Source organism: Hippopotamus amphibius, chromosome 5 (genome assembly GCF_030028045.1).
Source record: "Hippopotamus amphibius kiboko isolate mHipAmp2 chromosome 5, mHipAmp2.hap2, whole genome shotgun sequence".
In the NCBI taxonomy this organism is placed as follows: domain Eukaryota; kingdom Metazoa; phylum Chordata; class Mammalia; order Artiodactyla; family Hippopotamidae; genus Hippopotamus; species Hippopotamus amphibius.
In genome coordinates, this window is record NC_080190.1 from 15,454,319 (window position 1) to 15,472,789 (window position 18,471).

At 48.3% G+C, this 18,471-nt stretch overlaps 1 protein-coding gene across 2 annotated transcripts; it reads right to left on the bottom strand.

The window, feature by feature from the left end:
- Positions 1-559: 559 nt before the first annotated feature.
- LOC130853658 (pancreatic lipase-related protein 2) lies at positions 560-18,419 on the bottom strand. Of its 2 annotated transcripts, none has more exons than XM_057735876.1 (12): positions 18,371-18,419; positions 15,365-15,519; positions 13,869-13,994; positions 11,997-12,131; positions 11,120-11,231; positions 9,503-9,622; positions 8,193-8,312; positions 5,973-6,091; positions 5,367-5,496; positions 2,956-3,067; positions 1,566-1,733; positions 560-672 (listed from the first exon to the last, which is right to left on the bottom strand). In XM_057735876.1, the coding sequence occupies exons 1-12, from the start codon at positions 18,417-18,419 to the stop codon at positions 609-611; spliced, it is 1,410 nt and encodes a 469-aa protein (XP_057591859.1). In that variant the 3' UTR covers positions 560-608. The 2 variants fall into 2 exon arrangements, with proteins under 2 accessions (XP_057591859.1, XP_057591860.1); XM_057735877.1 differs by having other exon boundaries at positions 13,869-13,980; positions 15,354-15,519.
- Positions 18,420-18,471: the final 52 nt, after the last annotated feature.

Sequence of the window (18,471 nt, forward strand, 5' to 3'; positions counted from 1 at the left end):
GTGAGGCTGGGGTATGTTAGATAGGTACATGAGTATTTATATGTAGAAATATTTCTGGAAAAAAACTCAAGCTGTCTCTGGGGAGAGGAACTGAGAGGCCCGAGGGCAAGGCTGGAAGGCAAGTACCTTGTATATGAGCATTCTTCTGCATCGTTTGTGTTTTGTGCTGTGTGCACATCGTAACTTCTTTTAAAGCCCCTCTTCCTCCTCGGCGCAGGCAGATTTCACCTAAATAATGCTCAGGGTCACTGATGCCATAGGCTGCTCTTACGTGGGGTCTGCTCTCTGCCCCAGGATGCTGAAAGCTGAGTAGGCAACGTGTGGAACCTTTTCAAATAGGACAGGATTTCACTGTCTATGGATATAAAATACATTAGGACAGGCCACATGAAGTGCCCTGAAGGAGAGAGACGGGGGCAGAGATGGACCAGTGGGAAGTTTTAGGCATTACCTGTGGCCAAGTTGGCTCCAGTCCCCCAAATCTTTTCTGAAATGTGACCCCAGAACAAGGAGAATGTCAAACTAACACCTCAATGTCAAACGAAGACCTCAACGTCAAAACAAGGCCCTTAAAAATTTTATTATCACAAAGATAAAGAGGCACATTTTTAACAAGGGGAGAGAGTTTGTAAAACATTTTCTTGTACTGTGTCGTTGCTGCAGAAATTATACCTGTGGAGGAAAACATTTTCAGCATGAGGCTGGTTTGCTTGTGGAAATGTGACCTCAGATGAGTAAACTGTTTTTGGCCAAGCCGCTGGATTCCAGACCCCTCTGACTGAAAAGCTCTGCTACACCAGGCAGAGTCCAAGTGATTCTCACTAAGCAAACCCACTCAAAGAACCTCCTCCCCTCCTTGGACTTTTAATGAGCTGAGAGTAAATCAGAGGTCAGACCAAGGATTTTCAAAACCCAAGGGGTTTTGGGCCTAGCAATGATGATCCTCTTTTAAGGTGGCCTTCTTTATTTCCATATTTTAAACACATTTAGGTTCTCTTCCAATTCCTATCAAGTAAGATTCTGTTCCCTCCAAATGAGAAAATCTTGCCGCTATAAGCTAGATCTCAATACAGGCCAGAGTCTCCAAAAAAAAAAAAAAAATACAATTTACATTAATAACTGCACCCCAGCTGAAATTAACTCAGAGATTTCCTACAAGTACTGCCCAGGTGTCTTCCTTATTGTTTAAGAGTTTCATATTTGCCTGTTTCTTGAATCTATGCCTTACCACTGATGCCGTGCTCTTGCCAAGTTGAATTTGGCTTAAGGAAAATGATTGATTTTTCAACGTAAATTGGATGGATAGATGGAGAGTAGAGATGAATAGTTGTGTAGATGAATGGTTGGATGGCTGTATGGCCAGAAGGATGAGGAGACAGGTGTCTGGAGAGATGGCTAGATGGATAAGTGGATAGGTAAGTAGATGAGCAGAAAGAGCTCGATGAATGGATGAGTTGATGAATACATAAATGGGTAGGTGGGTGACTGGATGGGTGGATGGATTGGTGAATAGATTGATAGCTAAATACAGAAAATAAAACTTGGGTGGAATAAAAGATACGCACTCAGTCCTATCTTCACCACTTTGTACTGCAATATGGGAAGCCCCCAGTTTGGGCCGGGAGAGATGTATCACATTGTTGTTCCAGAGGAACTTGACCTTCTGGACTTTTCCAACATTGAGGTCCACATCAATGTCATGCACATGACTTGCATTTGGTTGGAGGGATCCTCTGAAAACATAGACAGACATAAGATATTGTATTAGCTGGATATAAAAATACACAGGATAATAGCAATCTATTGTTTCTCCCAACAATGGCCACTGTTGCTGGTTTTCTGCAAGTAGGTTGTATGACTTCATATACAGCCAGGGGCTGCTAAAACACAAATGTATTTGTGAAGAACACGCCTTTAAAAAATATTGGGCTCTAGATTTCCACTGTCTTAGTTTGTCCCTAGAGGGAAGTTAAATGTTTGGGGTGGCATTTTAACCCTACTGCTTCACTGCAGGACTAATTAACGCAACGTCTTATGTTCAAAAATGTTTATGGGTCAGCTGAGGTCATTTGTTAGCCTCTCAGATGTAGCACAGGAAGTTGTCAAAGAACTTTTAAATTAACGTGAAAATTATTATGTAAATATTTGTGCGAAAAACAGAATCTATTTTTATAGCATGGTTATGCATTCACCCAACACACATTTACCAAGCACCTCACATGCCCAGCAAAAGTAGGTGCTGAGGCTACCACAGCAACGAGAAGCTGGCCTCAGGCTTCCTGTGTGTATATGTGTAGGGGATGGAGTGTGTGTGCTGCTGGGGAGGGAGTTCCCATATAAATGTGCCTGGCCTAAGGAGAATTTGATGTTCATAAAGCCTAGGTCAGGGGACTTCCCTGGTGGTCCAGTGGTTAAAAATCTACCTTCCAATATAGGGGACTCAGGTTCAATCCCTGGTTGGGGAAGTAAGATCCTATTCACCCCACGCACTGCAACTACTACTAAGCCCACGCACTCTAGAACCCACAAGTCACAACCAGAGAGAAGCCCGTGTACTGCAACTAGAGAAACCCACGCGCCACAGCGAAGAACCAGCAGGCCGTAGCGAAAGATCCTGCATACCGCAAAGAAGATCCCATGTGCTGCAACTAAGACCCAATGCAGCTAAATAAATAAATAAACAAAAACAAAGACCAAAAAAACCTAAGTCAGGAAGCAACAAAAGAAGTTAGCATTTATTTCAAATAGTGAGTTCCCCATCTCTAGGCCTTACTGGTCTTGTGTGTAAAATGGGGTGATTGAACCAGGCGCTAAGCCTTCTTTCCAGCTTTGACATTCCAGGATTCAATGATTCTGTATAATAGATGGCTAGATTTATAAAGCAGTTTATACCCAATCTTGTATGAATAATCTATTATGGAAAGTATGGTCATTTCACGTTCCTATCAAACTTACTTGAAAATTTCATATTGTTTTGAGTTTCCGTTACTTCCATACAAAGCAATCCTGACGTACCCACTCACTTTCTTTTTACCAGCCAGTGTGACAGACACCCTATATCTCCAACCTGTCCAAAGAAATACAATCATTCAATTAACTCCTCTTGCTGAGAACATGGACCCCATGGAGGCAGTCTCATTTCAAGCTCTAAGTCCCCTGTGGGTGAGAGGTAGGGTAAATATAAGTAATGATTTCCTTAAGTGAGGTTTGGGGGTCCCAGGATTCAGATTCTAGGCGGGGGTGAGGGACTCAGGAGGAAGTAAACAGTATAGTTCAGAACAATCTCTCATCAATACAGCAATATATGTGCCCTAATGGACGCAGGGCAGCTGGTTACCGCACCTGTGTACCCTTGGTACGCATCACTGGCCATCCCCAGAAAGCCCACAGGGAGAGGAAGATGCTTATGGCTCTAATCTTTGGATAAATCACCTACTGCTCATTTAGTTTCTTGCTATTTTCACATGCAACAGACGTTCCCAATAGAAAAACAACCGAGTTAAATTAAAAAGAAAAACAACCTTCATCAGCACCCAATCTACTTGTCCTCCATCCCAGGTCCTTTCCTGATGTCACCACTTTGGTCTCTACACTTAGTCAAGTCCAATGCTTCTCAATCAGGTGGTGATTTTTGCTTCCCTGGGGACATTTGGCAATGTCTGGAGTCTTCTTTGGTTGTCACCCTGAGGGTGAGGTGGGGTGGGTGTGGAGAGTACCGGCATTTAGTGGGTGGAGACCAGGGATCTGTTAAACAACCTGCAATGCACAGGACAGCCGCCCACAACAACAAATCATACAGCCCCAAATGCCAGTCGTGAGAGATGCTGATCTAGAGCTTTCTCTGGGCATTTACACACTCACACATATGTATATAAAAGAATATAGGTTGCTTTTTCCTTCTTTAAACAGTATGTGCTGTTACTCTCTATTCTTTCCACCCATCCCTACCCCAGAATGATTCCCCTTCTCTGTCCTGCCCTGTGTTCCAACCCAGGATCTTGCTGCTGGCCTATAGCTGGGTTTAGCCAATACTAGGCTTACGCAGGTGGTCAGAAGGCAGAAGGAGAGAGGTGCAGGCGTTTGCTCCCGGGCTCCCTCCTTGTTCTAGAACCAGGAGACTGCAGTAACTCTCTGGGTGCCTTGCAATCCCTTGCTTGTTCCTTTAACCCTGCCCACACCTCTAACAGGAGGCCCTTCAATAAAATCTCTCCATCTGAGCCACTTGGATGAGTTCTGTCTCCTCTTGGGACCCTGACTGACACATGACATGTTGTAGGCTGTTTTGTCACTTGCCTTTTCACTAAATATGCCTTAGAGAGCTCTCTTCAGCACATAGAGCTATCTCTCTTTTCTTTTTTTTTAATGGTTCCATACAGTATTTGGTTGTTTACCAAAAGGTTTCTCCCTCCAATCATCCGGTATTAAAAACAATGCTGCTGGGAGGTCAACTCGATGACTGGTGATGACTTCGAGAGGTGGGACAGGGAGGGTGGGAAGGAGTTGCGGGAGGGAGAGGATATGGGGATATGTGTATAAATACGGCTGATTCCCTTTGTTGTACAGCAGCACCTGGCACAACAGTGTAAAGCAATTATACTCCAATAAAGAGCTTAAGAAATAAAAATAAAAATTAAAACAAACAGACAAAAACCAATGCTGCAGTGAACACCCTTGAGCACACATTCTCAGGCACAGGTGCCAATCTTTTCCTAAGGTGCATTCTGAGAAGTGGAATGGAATGACGAGATTAAAGGAACATGCATGTGAGACTTTACAGAGATTGCCAAACTGTTATCATTCATGAGAAATACCGTGAAGATTACAGGAAATACTGTATGTGAAAAGAGTTTTGTGAAGTGCTACATAATTTTTCTTTGATGTTACAACTCCCTTGAAAAATAGTTGCTCTTCTATTTGGCTCCCCTGTGATATTACTTATAACAAAAGAACCTTGATCATTTCACTATCTTGTACTTTTTAAAAGAGAAGCTGGGCAAAACAACACACAGTGGGACTGTGTGTGTGTAGGGGACCAGCGTGATAGATAGTTAGTGGGGACACTTGTCAACTTACAGCGACTTTGCCCCACCTTGTCCTCTTCTGTTGATGAACCCATCCTTCCTGCCCCAGGGCTGGGCGGACGTGTGGCCCAGCCTGGGCCCATCACTGTGCTTTGTCCCATGGATCAGGAGTTTTGGTTAAAGGGGTGAACTTGAGATCCAAGACAAATGCCATTTTACTGTCTTTCCATTACAGCTTAAACTAGTTGGAGTTGAGTTTCTGTCAGTTGCTACCAAGGGTCCTAGGAAGGCTGACACACTAAAATTATTTGCGAGAATTTTTAAATGAGTGAAATGGAAACTTACGAGTAAAGTTACCACTGCTTCCTGTGTTCAGGAAAAACTTTTGTTCCAGGGCACTGGTTTTCCCCCGAAACTGGTCAGCATAGTGCCCCATTTTGGGGCATCCTTCAGCTGGACAAGGGAAACAGCCACTCTAGTGAAAGAAAACAATGTGTCTGTGAGTCGTAGGCCTTGGACTCACTCACTCAATCAATCAATTCATCTTCCTTTCCATTCTTCTATCTATCTATTGATCCATCCATCCATCCACCCATCCATCCCTCATCCATCTTCTCATCTACCTATCCATCCTGCCATTCATGTACTCATTCTAGCCCCTCTGCCCCATCCACTGACCCATGTACACATGCATCCGTCTACCCATGCATCCGTGCATCCATTGGGGATTTTCCAGAATGAAAAGTTGGGGATCTAGGGAATGCCCAGCACAGTCTGTGGTCTGTGCTGCCCCCTCCTGCCCACCCTACTCCCGGGAGGAAGGCTCTGCGAGGCTCAGCATTTCTAGTCCCTCATCTCATTAGATGTGGAGTTACATCTCTGCTCTGTTCCAAGCCACAGGGACAAAACCACCACGACCAACATCTTCCCTGGGCCCCTGGTGTGACCTACCTTCTGAAACTCATTGTAGGAGGCACAGGGGTAGCCTAGGAAGCCATCGGGGCTGAGGATACTGCTTGAGTAATACTTGTAGCTTCTTAGGTGATTGCAAGCTCCAAAGTCTTGGATTCCTGAGAGAGCAAAGGTCACGGGAGCTCACAGGAGGCACTAAACTTTTGAAGCCTGAACCATCCTGACCGAGTGAGGAATGACCTCTGCATTTCATAGGAGGGTGTCAGTGCTCCTGAACACCTTGGTCACAATTCAAAATTTCTATCATTGACCTTGACATATTTTGGGGCAAGTAGAAAATTTGGGGGCTTGTTTAGTAGTGGTGGTTGGCCACAGTTACTTTCCTCTCCCCGGCACTGTCCATTTTCTGGGAAGGTCCCCCTCAGGGGTAGGCAAGTGTTACAGAGTGAAAAGTTCTAACAAGCACCTTTGTCTAATCCTCCAGGGCCAGGCATGTAACATTAATGAATGATGAGGGCTTGGGGACCTGGGGGGGGATGGTTAGTGAGAAATATATATATATATAAAATATATAAACATATAATAATATATAAAATATATAATATATAAACATATATATATTTCACCTTTTACATGAATCAAGCTTTTCTGCCTATGGTCTCAGGCTGAGAAATTCCTCTTTCTTACTCCTCCAGGCATCAGGTAAAAGCAATGGAGAGCAAGATCACCATGGCCTCTGGCCACTCTTTCACCGTGTTTTATTTACCATCTTTCTCTTTAAACCAAAGTCCTCTTGTTTGGGAAATTGTTTTTTCATCTCTCCAGCTACTTGGTACAAAACTTCCCAAGGAGGGAGCCATAGTGAGCCCGGCGTACCTGGGGACCACTTCTGGGGGTTCTGCCGCGCCTTATCCTCCTCCCTTGGGGAAAGGAACGTTGCCCTTTGTGCTGGGGGGGATCAGCTGGAGTTACCCGTCCCGTGCCCCACACCAACACTCATTACCAGACAACAGAACCTGTTTCGAGCTTAACTGTTTCTTTCATCCAAAATTGCTGCCCAGGGATTCCATAATAGAGGAGCAAGTGGATGTCATTGTTCCCCAGCCGCTACGCCGCGTGCCTTGGCGCACACAATAGAAGCGCACTCCAGTGTCCGGCTGTTCTCTCTCCCTTGCCTCTCTAATTAAGCCTGGGCTCCTTCCTATTATGTGTGCCCTGCTCGTCACCTCGGGAAGCGGGCAGCCCTCATTGTGACTCTGGTGCTCTTTCAGGGAGCGGATCAGCCTAGGAACCCTCCCTGGAGTTACCTGGTGCTGAGCAGAGAGGAGGTCAAAAGCTCCACTGACTGTTGGTGGATGTTGGCTGTTGTTCTATCGACTCTGCTCTTTCACATGAAGCACGTGCAAGATTCAAATGCCACAGAAGGCCACTCAGCTCAAGGTATTGAACTGGACTTAGAGCTTGCTTTGGGCCAGGTCCCACACAGGGTACTGAGGGATGCCCAGGACATAGCCCCTGGCCTCGGGGGACTCCCTGCTCAGAAAAATAAAGACTAAAATGAAATGATCACAGACTCAGAGCCTCCACCTTCAGGGAGGAGGGTGAAGCCTGTTCGCAGGGGAGGGGCGACAGGAATAGCCCAAGGCCAGAACAAGGGATGGCTAATGGAGATGGTACTTTAGGTCACCTAACGTTAGGGGTACTGAGCCTGCTTTCTCAGATAAACAGAGACCACACAAGGCTGGTCCCTCAGACCCCCAGGCCTCCGCCTGCACGCACGTGCCTCCCAAACGTACAGAGCATGTCCTCCTTCCCCTCCCCTTGTCTCCTAAGAAGCTCAGTCCCTTTACATTCCTAATGCCAGGCAACAGCAAATGGCCAGAAAGTCAAAGCCCTTCAAATCTTTGCTTATGCCCTGCAGTTCTTCAAGGAGCTGGCACTGAAGGAAGGATGGGAGCCAAAGCCAGAGCTGGGTCCAAACCGATGTGCCAGTGCAGGTCACATCTCAGCATCCTGATGAGGGGGGAGATGGCACAGGCTGGGCACGTGGTTGGGCTTTGCAGCCGGAAATTGGGCTTAAATATAAGGTGGCTTTGGGCATGTTTTATCGCTTTTCTGACCCAGTTTTCTCATCTGTAAAATGGGGCTAACCACAGTAACTATCTTGTGCCACTGCTGTGAAAATGTCTGGCACAGACCACACATCCTGCCTTCTCCCCAAGTAGAGCAGCTGCTGTCTTCCTTCTCTTATTTACATACCTTCCCATATTCCATTTATATCAATGATGGTTGACAGGATATTTTTATGACATCCAGGCATTTCCTTTCCTCCATTTGGGTAGAAATCCAGGTGGCCAACCTTTTGGCTCATTCCAAAGCCTGAAACATTAGCAGCAGAGGTGAGCAGGGAGGGAAGTGGTCCCAGAGTCTGGTGGTGGCTGCAGAGGAGCGTTCAACTCTTTGCAACAGGAGCGAGAGCCTTGTTGGCAAATTCTCCCTGCAGCACAGCCACCCTGTCTCTGGCTCTGCAGAAAGTTCTCAGACATGAGCACTTGGCAAGGCAAGAAAGGAGGAGAGAGCAGAGGATGGAAGGTGAGGGGGAAGGAAGGTTCTGGGTGAGTGGGCACACATGTATTTGTGTCTGTCTGTTTTGGGGAGTCCCTGAACAATACTGATAAGACCTGATACCATTACGCATCAGAAGACACATGTCAGGGCAGGGCTGGTACACTTTTTATTACTTTATTCATTTTAAAATTTTGGTTTCTACATTATAGTGTTACACTGAGCGCACATAAACTTTGTTGTTATATTGAGACCCACAGCATAATGGCTAGGTGGTTTGGATTTTGAAGCACACAGACCTGTGATCACAACCTGGTTCTACTTACAGATCCGTGATCTTGGGCAATTATTTGACCTCATTGAAGCTCAGCTTCCTCAGCTATGAAATGGTCATAACAATACCCACTTTTCAGGGTTGTTACAATGATTAATGAGTTAATGTGTACAAAATGTTCAATGCAGCACATGGTCAACACTCCACAAGTGACAGCATCATCAAAAACATACCGTTTATTGGCACAATTCATGAGTGGGTTATGCAAGAAAATGTTGAAAAAAGAACATTGATTTTAGAAGAATTAAATTAAGGGCTATATTTAATCTCCAACAAAACAAACTGTAACCAAAGCTTTGACAAAAGAAGGAAAAAACTTCAAAAATTAACTTTGCATTTTGCAAGTACAGGTCAAACATCAATAATAAATACCACTCTGGGTATTGACAGAGTAGGGAAAGATGCAGAGTTTGGAGACTGAGTGAGCCTTCCATAGGTTATAGAAGAGTCTTTTGTCCCACCTGGGGCCTCAGGCTGATATCACTGGCACTGTTTGTTTTGGCTGACACTCATTTTGACTGGTTGGTGCCCAAACTATTCCCATGGTTAACCCTTCTAAATACCACCCTGCCGTATGTGTGGGGGGGGGGGAGGGTGGGAGGGGGCACATGCCTGGACCTTCTCTCATCAGTTACAGCCCTAGTCCCTGAGAGATGGGTAAGGAACTCACCCAGGAAAGGGATTGTGGGAGCAGAGTCCGTGTGAATCACATCCACAAACATGGCATCGGACGGGTCCAGCCGAACCTCCTCGGGCGTGCCCTCGAAGCATGGCTGTGCTGGGTCAAGCCCTGAGAGGGGGAGAGGTGGACAGGGAGGCTGCATTCTAAGACCACCCAGGATCTAAACCCTGAACCCACAAGATCCATGGGGATTTCTGGGCAAAGGGCGCCATACGCCCGCAGTCATAGTTTGGAGAACTGGGTCTGCAGCTCCTGGTCTGCTTGCGGGAGAGACTGGGACAGAAAGGCTACCAGTGGGGCTGCTGCCTGTCAGAGAAAATCCAGAGATCCCCACTGCCTGGCTCCGTGGAAGAGTGGGGTGGTGCCCTAGCCCCCTCGTCTCCTTTTCCTTTTGCCCCTCACGCACGTTCTTGTTTGGCCACTGCTCTCCAAGACAGAGCTCCCGGGCCTGGCCCACCTCCTCCCCAGTCTCCGAGCCCCCGCACGGTCGCTTCCCTACATTCTCCCCTTATCTGAATCTCTCCCCTCCAAGACCCCCTCCAACACCAGCTCCTCATGGAAAATGTAGCCTCTCCTTTCTTGGCGCATTCCCTCCTCATTGTATAGGATTCTGTAGCATTTGCTAATCTGCTTTGGATTTTATTTGCCTTCTTAGTTGTCTGCCTCCTGCATTAGACTGTGGATTTCCTGAGGCAGGGGCCGTGCTCAGTTCATCTTCAAAGAGAAGCAGAGGGTGGAAGGAGCAGGGCACTCAGGACTCGGTGACCTATATCTAGTGCCTGTTCTGTTCAAGGTCAAGTGCCTGTCCTCCCTGAACTTGGAAAGTGAGAATAACAACAAAAAGCCCCTTGCTGGGGCTTGAAAGCCCCATCCCATGAAAAGATGTAAGAGAAAGGACATTGCAAACTGAAAAATTCAAGGTAAACATGAACTATCAACCCTTTATCCTTCACCCAAAGCCTAGCCCAGCGCCTAGAGCAACAGACATGTTCATTAAATGTTGAATTGAACAGTTTGTCTAAGTTACATACTGATTTGGCAGCACAGAATACTTGTCTGTGTCTGTGTCTGTGTATTCCTGCTGCCTGGTGTTTCATTCATTCATTCATCCATCCATCCATCCATTCATTCTTTACTGAGCACCTCCTGTGGCAGGTCTCAGCCAGCCACTTTCATTTTCTGCCTGTCCTGGCACAGCAAAGACATTTAGTAAGTAGTTGTGGAACTGATGAATTGATTTTTTTAAAGAAATCAGCTCATTTTTAAAAAAAACTTTGCCATACTCTAGCAATAATAACCCTGAAGTCATGAGTTTAATGTCTTATATTTTTCTTTTTTTTTTTAATAAATGTAGTTTCGCTTACCATCATGTCTTTTCTAGTACACATGAAAATATATGAACAATTATTTTCAAAGTCCCCTGGACGACCTAAAATCAGTTCCAGGAGGACCGGAAGGGGCGCCCTTGGCCGTGGGAAGTGCGCTGCTGTGGCCTCGCCTTCCACCGCCGCTCCCCAGGCTGGGATGGCGTCCTACCTCCTCAGCGCCACCCCACCCCCTCCACCCACGCCCCACCTCCCTCCACACCCCCCACCATGCTCCTACCTGTGATCCTGCCCACGCGGCCCCCCAGCCGCCTGCCCGCCTCAGCAGCAGTGTGCGCGCCCAGGCTGTGGCCGATGAGGTGCACGTTCTCCGGGCCATAGTCCAGCTTGGTCTGTAGAGGGATGGAGCGTCAGGTCCCAGAGGACGGGGGCGGGGAGGGGGGAACGACATGCTAGCTCTCGGGGAGCCGGGATCAGAGCAGGACCCGGGCTGGAAACTTGAGAGGAATGACCCTCGACTCCAGGCCGCCGCCTAGGACAGTGCGACCCGCCCCCAGGGGGCCACAGTCTACGATCCTGGGGTCTGGCTGGCGTGCGGGGCAACCGTGTTGACCAGCGGCCACCCCGTCATCTGCCAGCCTTCTTGGCCGGGACTGGCCCGGCCGTGCGCACCCGGCTCGGAACCCACCTGCACCCCACCGAGGACCTCCCTCCCCTCGTGGGCTGTAGGGGCTGGACTAGTCCAGAACGTGAGGAGTGGGCCCAGCTCTGGGGTTCTCCAGACTCGATCTTCCTGCAGGCTGTAAAGGACCTTCCCTGAGAATGAAGACTCATCTGGGCAGAGAAGTGCGGGGCATTCCAGCCTGCTCTCCAATGCCCAGAACAGCCTGCAAGGAAGGCTTATTTCAAGAGGGGAAACTGAGGCTGGAAGAGGTTAGTCCTCTCTCTACAGCTAGGGATCTTCAGGGTTGTCCTGAAGATCCCTAGATGTGGGGCCTGAGGCAGACTAACCTCTTGCAGCCTCATGTAGCAAAGGCTACCAGCTTCCAGGCTCTGCTTCTACCCGTGGGTCCCCGGTATGCCCTGGGTGCCATGGGGTGCCGGCCTGCTCCCCTCCCCGCCCCCTACCCAAGAATGTGGCCCAGGCAGAGGTTTACCGACAGCTCTCGTATTAAGAAAGCTATCTCCGCTCCCACGACCCGAGTGTTGTGGACGGCTTGCGTGTATCTTGTCCAGGCCCCGCGCCTCCAGTCCACACAGATGCAGTTCACCTCTTCCACTTTAAACATTTTCTGGGGAAGACAGCCATGAGGGAGAAACCAGTTTATTAACAGCTGTGGGTTGCACACTCCAGCAAGCATCCAGCTTGTGTCAGAGCTGTAATATTCCTCACACTTGTGCTGATCTGCACCACAGCCCTATGAACAGGGTATACTTATTCCCACTTAGCAGATGTGGAAACTGAGGCCTGGAACGGAGTCACTTGTCTAAGGTCTTACAGATGGTCACTGACACAAACAGGCCAGAAAGATGACTTACTAGGTCAGGGGTTAGCAAACTACTACCTGAGTGCCAAACCCACCTGCTTTTATGAAGTTTTATTCCAAACAGCCACATCCATTTGTTTACCTATTGTCCATCTCTGCTTCAGAGCTACAACAGAAGCCATATGAACTGAAACCATATGACCCACAAATGCTACAATATTTATTACCTGCTCTTCTACAGGAAAGTTTGCAGACCCTTATAGTAGTTGGTTGAAGTCACAGGGAGGCTACTTTTATGTTCCCAACAATGCTTTTATGGGAGATCTAAAGTATTGAGGGAGAAGTTTAATAAGATGAAATTTAGACAGAGGTGAGACACAACTCTCCCGGATACATGCATCTCTTATATCACGTTGTGTGACCCAGGCACAGACACTGGCCCCTTGAGGGGAAAAAGAAGCATCAGAAAGGACTACACTCCATCCTTTGCTCGCTTGGGGGGGTCCTGGACTGCGTTTTGAAGTTGGGAGGAGCTGGCTGGAGGTCGAGGCATCGTGGTGGACCACATAACCCTGGCTCTCCAGTTTCCAGGTGCACACAGCCTCCCTCCGGGACTCAGAAGGCGCGTGTGAAACCCCAGATCAAGAAGAGCAGAGAGCCTTTGGGCAGAAGCTGCTCGAGGTCTATCTCAGTGCAGCCTAAGCCTCTACGCACCTTGCCGTGGGCACGTCCGGCAGGCTAAAGCTGTAGACACACGGGATGGCGGTGTTTTGTGGACAGAAGACCTGATCTCACTTCCCACCTCTGGATTCAACTCCGGGCAAGTAGTGAGCTTTTTTTGTGCCTTCGTTTGCTCATGTATAAAGTGAGAACCATAACTGTGCCTGCCTGACAGCGTGGCTGGGCGGGTTAAACGGGACGAGGACTGTGGAATGAGGAGTACAATGCTGGACTCACAGTAAGTGCTCCAGAAATGGGTGGTGTGAATAATAACTCATCAGTCTTATCCAGGATCACGACAGAGCTGGGCTGCCCAATACTGTGGCCGCTAGCCCTTCACAATTAATTAAAATGAAATAAAATTGAAAATTCAGTTCTTTGGTCACACTAGCCACGTGGCAAGTGCTCAATAAGCACAGGTGGCCAGTGGCTCCTGATTGGGGCGGTGTGGATATAGAACATCTCCGTCGTCACAGAAAGTTCTATTGGACAGCAGTGCTGTAGGGGGTGAAGTATTTTTATGTCACACAGGGGTTTTATATAAACCATCAGAGACAAATGCCAGGTAATCTGCTCTTGTCTCCACCTCTGGGACTTTCTGATTGGACTCTGGGTCTTTTCAGTCTCAAAAGGAGATGTTTGGCTAAAGGTTGGTGGGTTGGGAGACCTTGACATTGGGTGCCCATGAGAACCTGAATTTTCCTCTGTGGTTTTAGGATGGACCCATCTCTCCCAGGAGGTTATCCTTTCCCAGACGCAGGGGCTTCAGTGTTTGACTCTGCGTGCTGGGCACTGGTCTCACCAGGAGGCGGGGGTGCCTACCTTGCACAGGTCCATTATCCAGCCCTCTTCCCCCTTGGCTATGAAGCCATGGATGATAAAGCGTGTCTTGCGGTCCAGTTGGAAGTTTGAAGCCTCGACGGTGGATAGGTCAGTGATATTGATCAGCTGGTTAAATTAGAAAAGATGAATTTGAGTGTTGGCCGTTCCAAGCCACAGACTCATGAGAGCCCATTCCCATAAGACCGAGGTCACAGGTTCAATTTCCATGAAGTTGGATGAGGCTAGAACAGGAATTCCTGACCTGGGGTTCAAGGATAGAATTCAGAATGTCCAAGTTTATGGATTTTTCCATATTGAAATATAGCCTTTTTGTTAATTGTGACATTGAGCAGCAAACCACAGTAGTCTTAGCAATACTCTGTCACCAACAGAAGTCACAGGCATTTTCATTTTATATTACGGTTGTTACAGATATTTAAAAATATCATTTGTACTCATGACTATTTAAAGTTACAGAAGTTATTAGACCAACCCCTAGACCTTGTTATTTAGCAAGCTACCAAAGCAGCACATACATTACTCTATCCCATCTTTATCTTTTTAAATGTTCTGATAACTGTTTTCCAATATAATTAGTATCCTTTGTGATCCAGTGTTTTTATTTAATGCATTTGAAGCCCCTCTTACTCCACTGAGCTGCATATCCCCTCATGCCTGATGCTTCTGGCCTAGGGGTTGCTCAGCTTTACTGTGCCAGGACCTCTTTGGCCATCTGGGGAAGCCTACGGGTCCCTCCTCAGGAGGTTTTTTTTTTTTGCATAAAATAAATTTTATTTTAAAAAATTTATCTTTTAAATAGGGACTCTGAGTGGGGAGTTTGTCACCTAGAATTCCACAGTAGGTGATGTCGGGGACCTGTAGACAGACACCCTGCTCTCTCAAACTTGGTTTGGGGTCGGAGCTGTGAGCGTCTTGAGTTCTGAGCAAGTTCTTGCTATTCACGTCTGAGCACCTGGAGTAAGCCTGCCGGCCTCCCCCTGGCAGGTCTTCTGGGAACTGAAGGTTGCTCTGAGCAACCCCAACTTTTCTCCTTTGTCATTAAATGTCCCCTCTTCCCCTTCTAGCTTCCGAGGAAGGATTTACATCCCCCGATCCCTACCCGCTGAGGGGCTTCGCTCCCTCCACTGCCTGGTGTGGAAAGAAGACAGGCCCTCCCAAGGACACATAGGCCTGGCTTTCTCCATAGAGCTGCTCACACCCCTTTCCTCCCAGAAACAGGGCTCTAACCTGGGAAGCCCTGACGTTCTACGCACAAGGGTGTGAATGTGTCAGTTTCCATGCTGGGCGTCCACAGGTTGCATCAGATGCACGTAGGGATTTATGATCTCTAGAGCTAAGATGGCTCTGTCTAACACTGGTGAAGAAGTATCATCTGGCAAGTTCCAAGCAGGGAATTATCCTTTAGACAGCCCCGTGGAGGCTGCAGTGTGGGCCCCCAGATCCCCCACCACGCGGTCTTTCTATGCCCCTCTTACTTGGTAGTTATTTGGATTCTCATTTGTATACAGAAGTAGGTGGGTGTCGATGTGCTCCGGGGACCAGGGAAATAACTTGAAAGGCCGCTGAAGGGTCCCGGTCCATGGTTTCTCATCGGAAAAGCATCCAAAAGGTTCATAGCAGATCTCCTTTCCTGGGGCAGGAAGAGGAACAAACAGGGCCCTTGTGAGGTTCTGACAAGGAGCACTGTCATCTCAGCTACTCAGGAGGACTCTTCAGGGTGCAGCCCAGGCTGACAAAAGCCAGTGCCCATCTTTATCTTTGCTGTCAGTAGTCCTCAGACTTCTGCGGTGATAAGAACCCCCTGGGGGCGAATGAGCATATACACACTCCCATGCCCCTCCCTCAGATAGTCTGGTGCAGAGGGTCTGGGGTGGGGCCCTGGAAACAGCATATTTATTAAGTGCCTGTGTTCATCAGGCAAGTTGGGGGAATCACTGAGAATTCCTGGGAATCTTCAGCCTGAAAACTACTTCTTCCAGGAAACTCCTAGATGGCCCTTTACATCCACTCATCAACCATCAAGTATTTATCAAGTGCCTACGAATGTTGTAGCACAGAGATGCTACTTGATAAGTCTTAAGGTCTCCCTTACCCCTGGCACGGGCCATGTACACAGTGGGCATTCCTGGGCGTCTGTCCAGTGCACATGTCTTCATGTCATCCTTCTATGCGCCTATTATTTTTCCAAATTATTCTCTGCCATTTCAGATTTCCCTGTTGTTCTTTGAAAAGGTAAATGTCTTAAGAACAGGGAGAATTTATTTATTTCTTTATTTATTTTAATTTATTTTTATTGGAGCACGGTTGCTTTAGAATGTCGTGTTAGTTTCTACTGCACAGCAAAGTGAATCAGCTATACATATACATATAGCCCCTCTATTTTGGCTTTCCTTCCCATTTAGGTCACCACAGAGCACGGAGTAGAGTTCCCTGTGCTGCACAGTAGGCTCTCATTAATTATCTATTTTATACATAGTATCGATAGTGTGTATATGTCAATCCCAATTTCCCAACTCATCCCACCCCTCCTTTTCCCCCTTGGTATCCATATGTTTGAGGAACAGAGAGAATTTATTTTTGCATCATACTTTATACAGTGGGGGCCCAGTACACGCATCAATGACCTGAATAACCCCATCTAAATCTGAGGGTCCTTTCTCTAGTCCACGACACATTCTCATGATTATGTCACCCCCAGTATAACCAAGGGTGACATAGTTTCAAATCCAAGGAATTACAGTGGATTTTCTCTCAGGCTTCCTCAACTAATGGTGCCAAATGGTGGGCATTCATTCAATAACTGGTAATTGTTAATCCTTGTTGTTTGCTATGTGCCAGATACCACACTAATACTTTACCAGTATTGGTCCATTGTAGCTTCCAAAAAGCCCCATGAGTAAGGAATTAGTATTACCTCTATTTGACAGAAGAGGACTCCAAGGCACAGAGAGACAAGGTAAGCTACCCAAGGTCACAGCCAGTGGTTGTCATGATTTGAACCCGAGAAGCTTAATTGCGAATAAAAGTAGGAGCTGGGGAGCCACCGACAAATTAGATCACAACCGGCCCTGAAAGAGAGGGGATCTCACGGGGAAGGAGTCATCACAGTGTTGACTTCATTCTGGGAAGAGGAAACGGTCCCACACGAAAGGCCACAGGAGGCTAAAGCAACCTTCGCGTCAGGTGATAAATGCACGGGCTTGAAGGCCAGGTTCAAACACCTGGGCCATTAGGTGGATGATGGGGACGTGCTGGGGGTGCTGAGCTGGCCAGTGGGGTGGGGGCTGTGCTCCCTGAAGGTGTTTTGGGGGGCCAAGTGTAAGGGGCTCAGAGGCAGGAGAGTCTGGGGTACAGGGGCGGTGGGCCTGGAGAGGGGATGGGTGTCCTGGCCTGATGGCGGAGGAAGTGAAGGCAAAGGTGGGGAGGTGGGGGTGGGACGGGTGTCCAAGCCTGGTTTGGCGCACGTGAGTTTGAGGCGTGGTGGGAGGTCCTGGTGGAGCTGTCTGGGACTTGGAGGGACTCGGGCTGGGGGTGTTGAGGGGGGAACTGGGCAAGGGGGAGACCGTGAGGAAGAGAAGGATGAGGAGGGCACCTGGGAGTGACCTTTGGGAATGCCCACACCTGGGGCAGGAGGAAGCGGCAGATTAGCAGAGGAGACCGAGAGGGCTCAGGGAGGCCTGAGGAGCCGCCCAGACCTCACGCGGGCTCTGCTTGCAGGGGCCGGGTCTTGCTGCAAGGCCCAGGGTAGAATTCCAGAAACGTAAGAACAGTCTGGGGCCAAGCTGAGGAGACCAGGGGAAAGAGTCAGGATGCAGGAGAACGCCCTTGCAGGGACGGGAGGAGACCACGTCTGCTCGTGGGGAGGGCGTGCCCAGCAGGGTTGCGCAATCCAGGCAGGGAGGGGTTCTGACTGATGGGAGAGGAGGTGAGAAGACCTGGCAGCGTGGGAAGGAGCGCACCTGCGAGGTACACCTGCGAGGTACACCTGTGGGGGAGGGGACGGAAATAAGCAGGTTGGGGTTCAAGGGAGCTTTGGTAACAAGGGAGGTTTTAGGACGAGTAGAACTGGGGTTTCTGCATTTCCTCTGGGCAGGAGGCTGGGCAGGACGGGAGTTCTCAGAGGGACACATCCATGCGGTTTCAGTCTGCAGATGTGCACTTGAGCACGCCCAGGGACTGAGGGTGTTGGAGGCCTGACAAGAATGCCCCACCCTCCACCTGCCCCAGCTGCTTGCACCTGCTCCAGCCACTGGAGCCTTTGCAGGAGGAAGGGGACCAAGCTGAACGATGCTGGGATCATCCGTGTTGAGCACAGTGCCCTGTATTTGCTAGAGTCAGCATTCCCTGAATGGCAGTGACTGTTTTTTCATGAAATAATGATACTGACATTAATTAGGATGATGATGGTGCCTCTGTCTCACCCAAAGGCCAGCCCAGGCACAGCCACATTCTCCCCAAAGCAATGGTGACAGCATCCTCACCTCTGACGGCGGCCAGCAGGAGAAGGCCGATGGTCCAAGTAGGCAGCATCTTCGTGGATGAAGACAGAGACACACACGGACACCCAGAGGCACAGGCACGA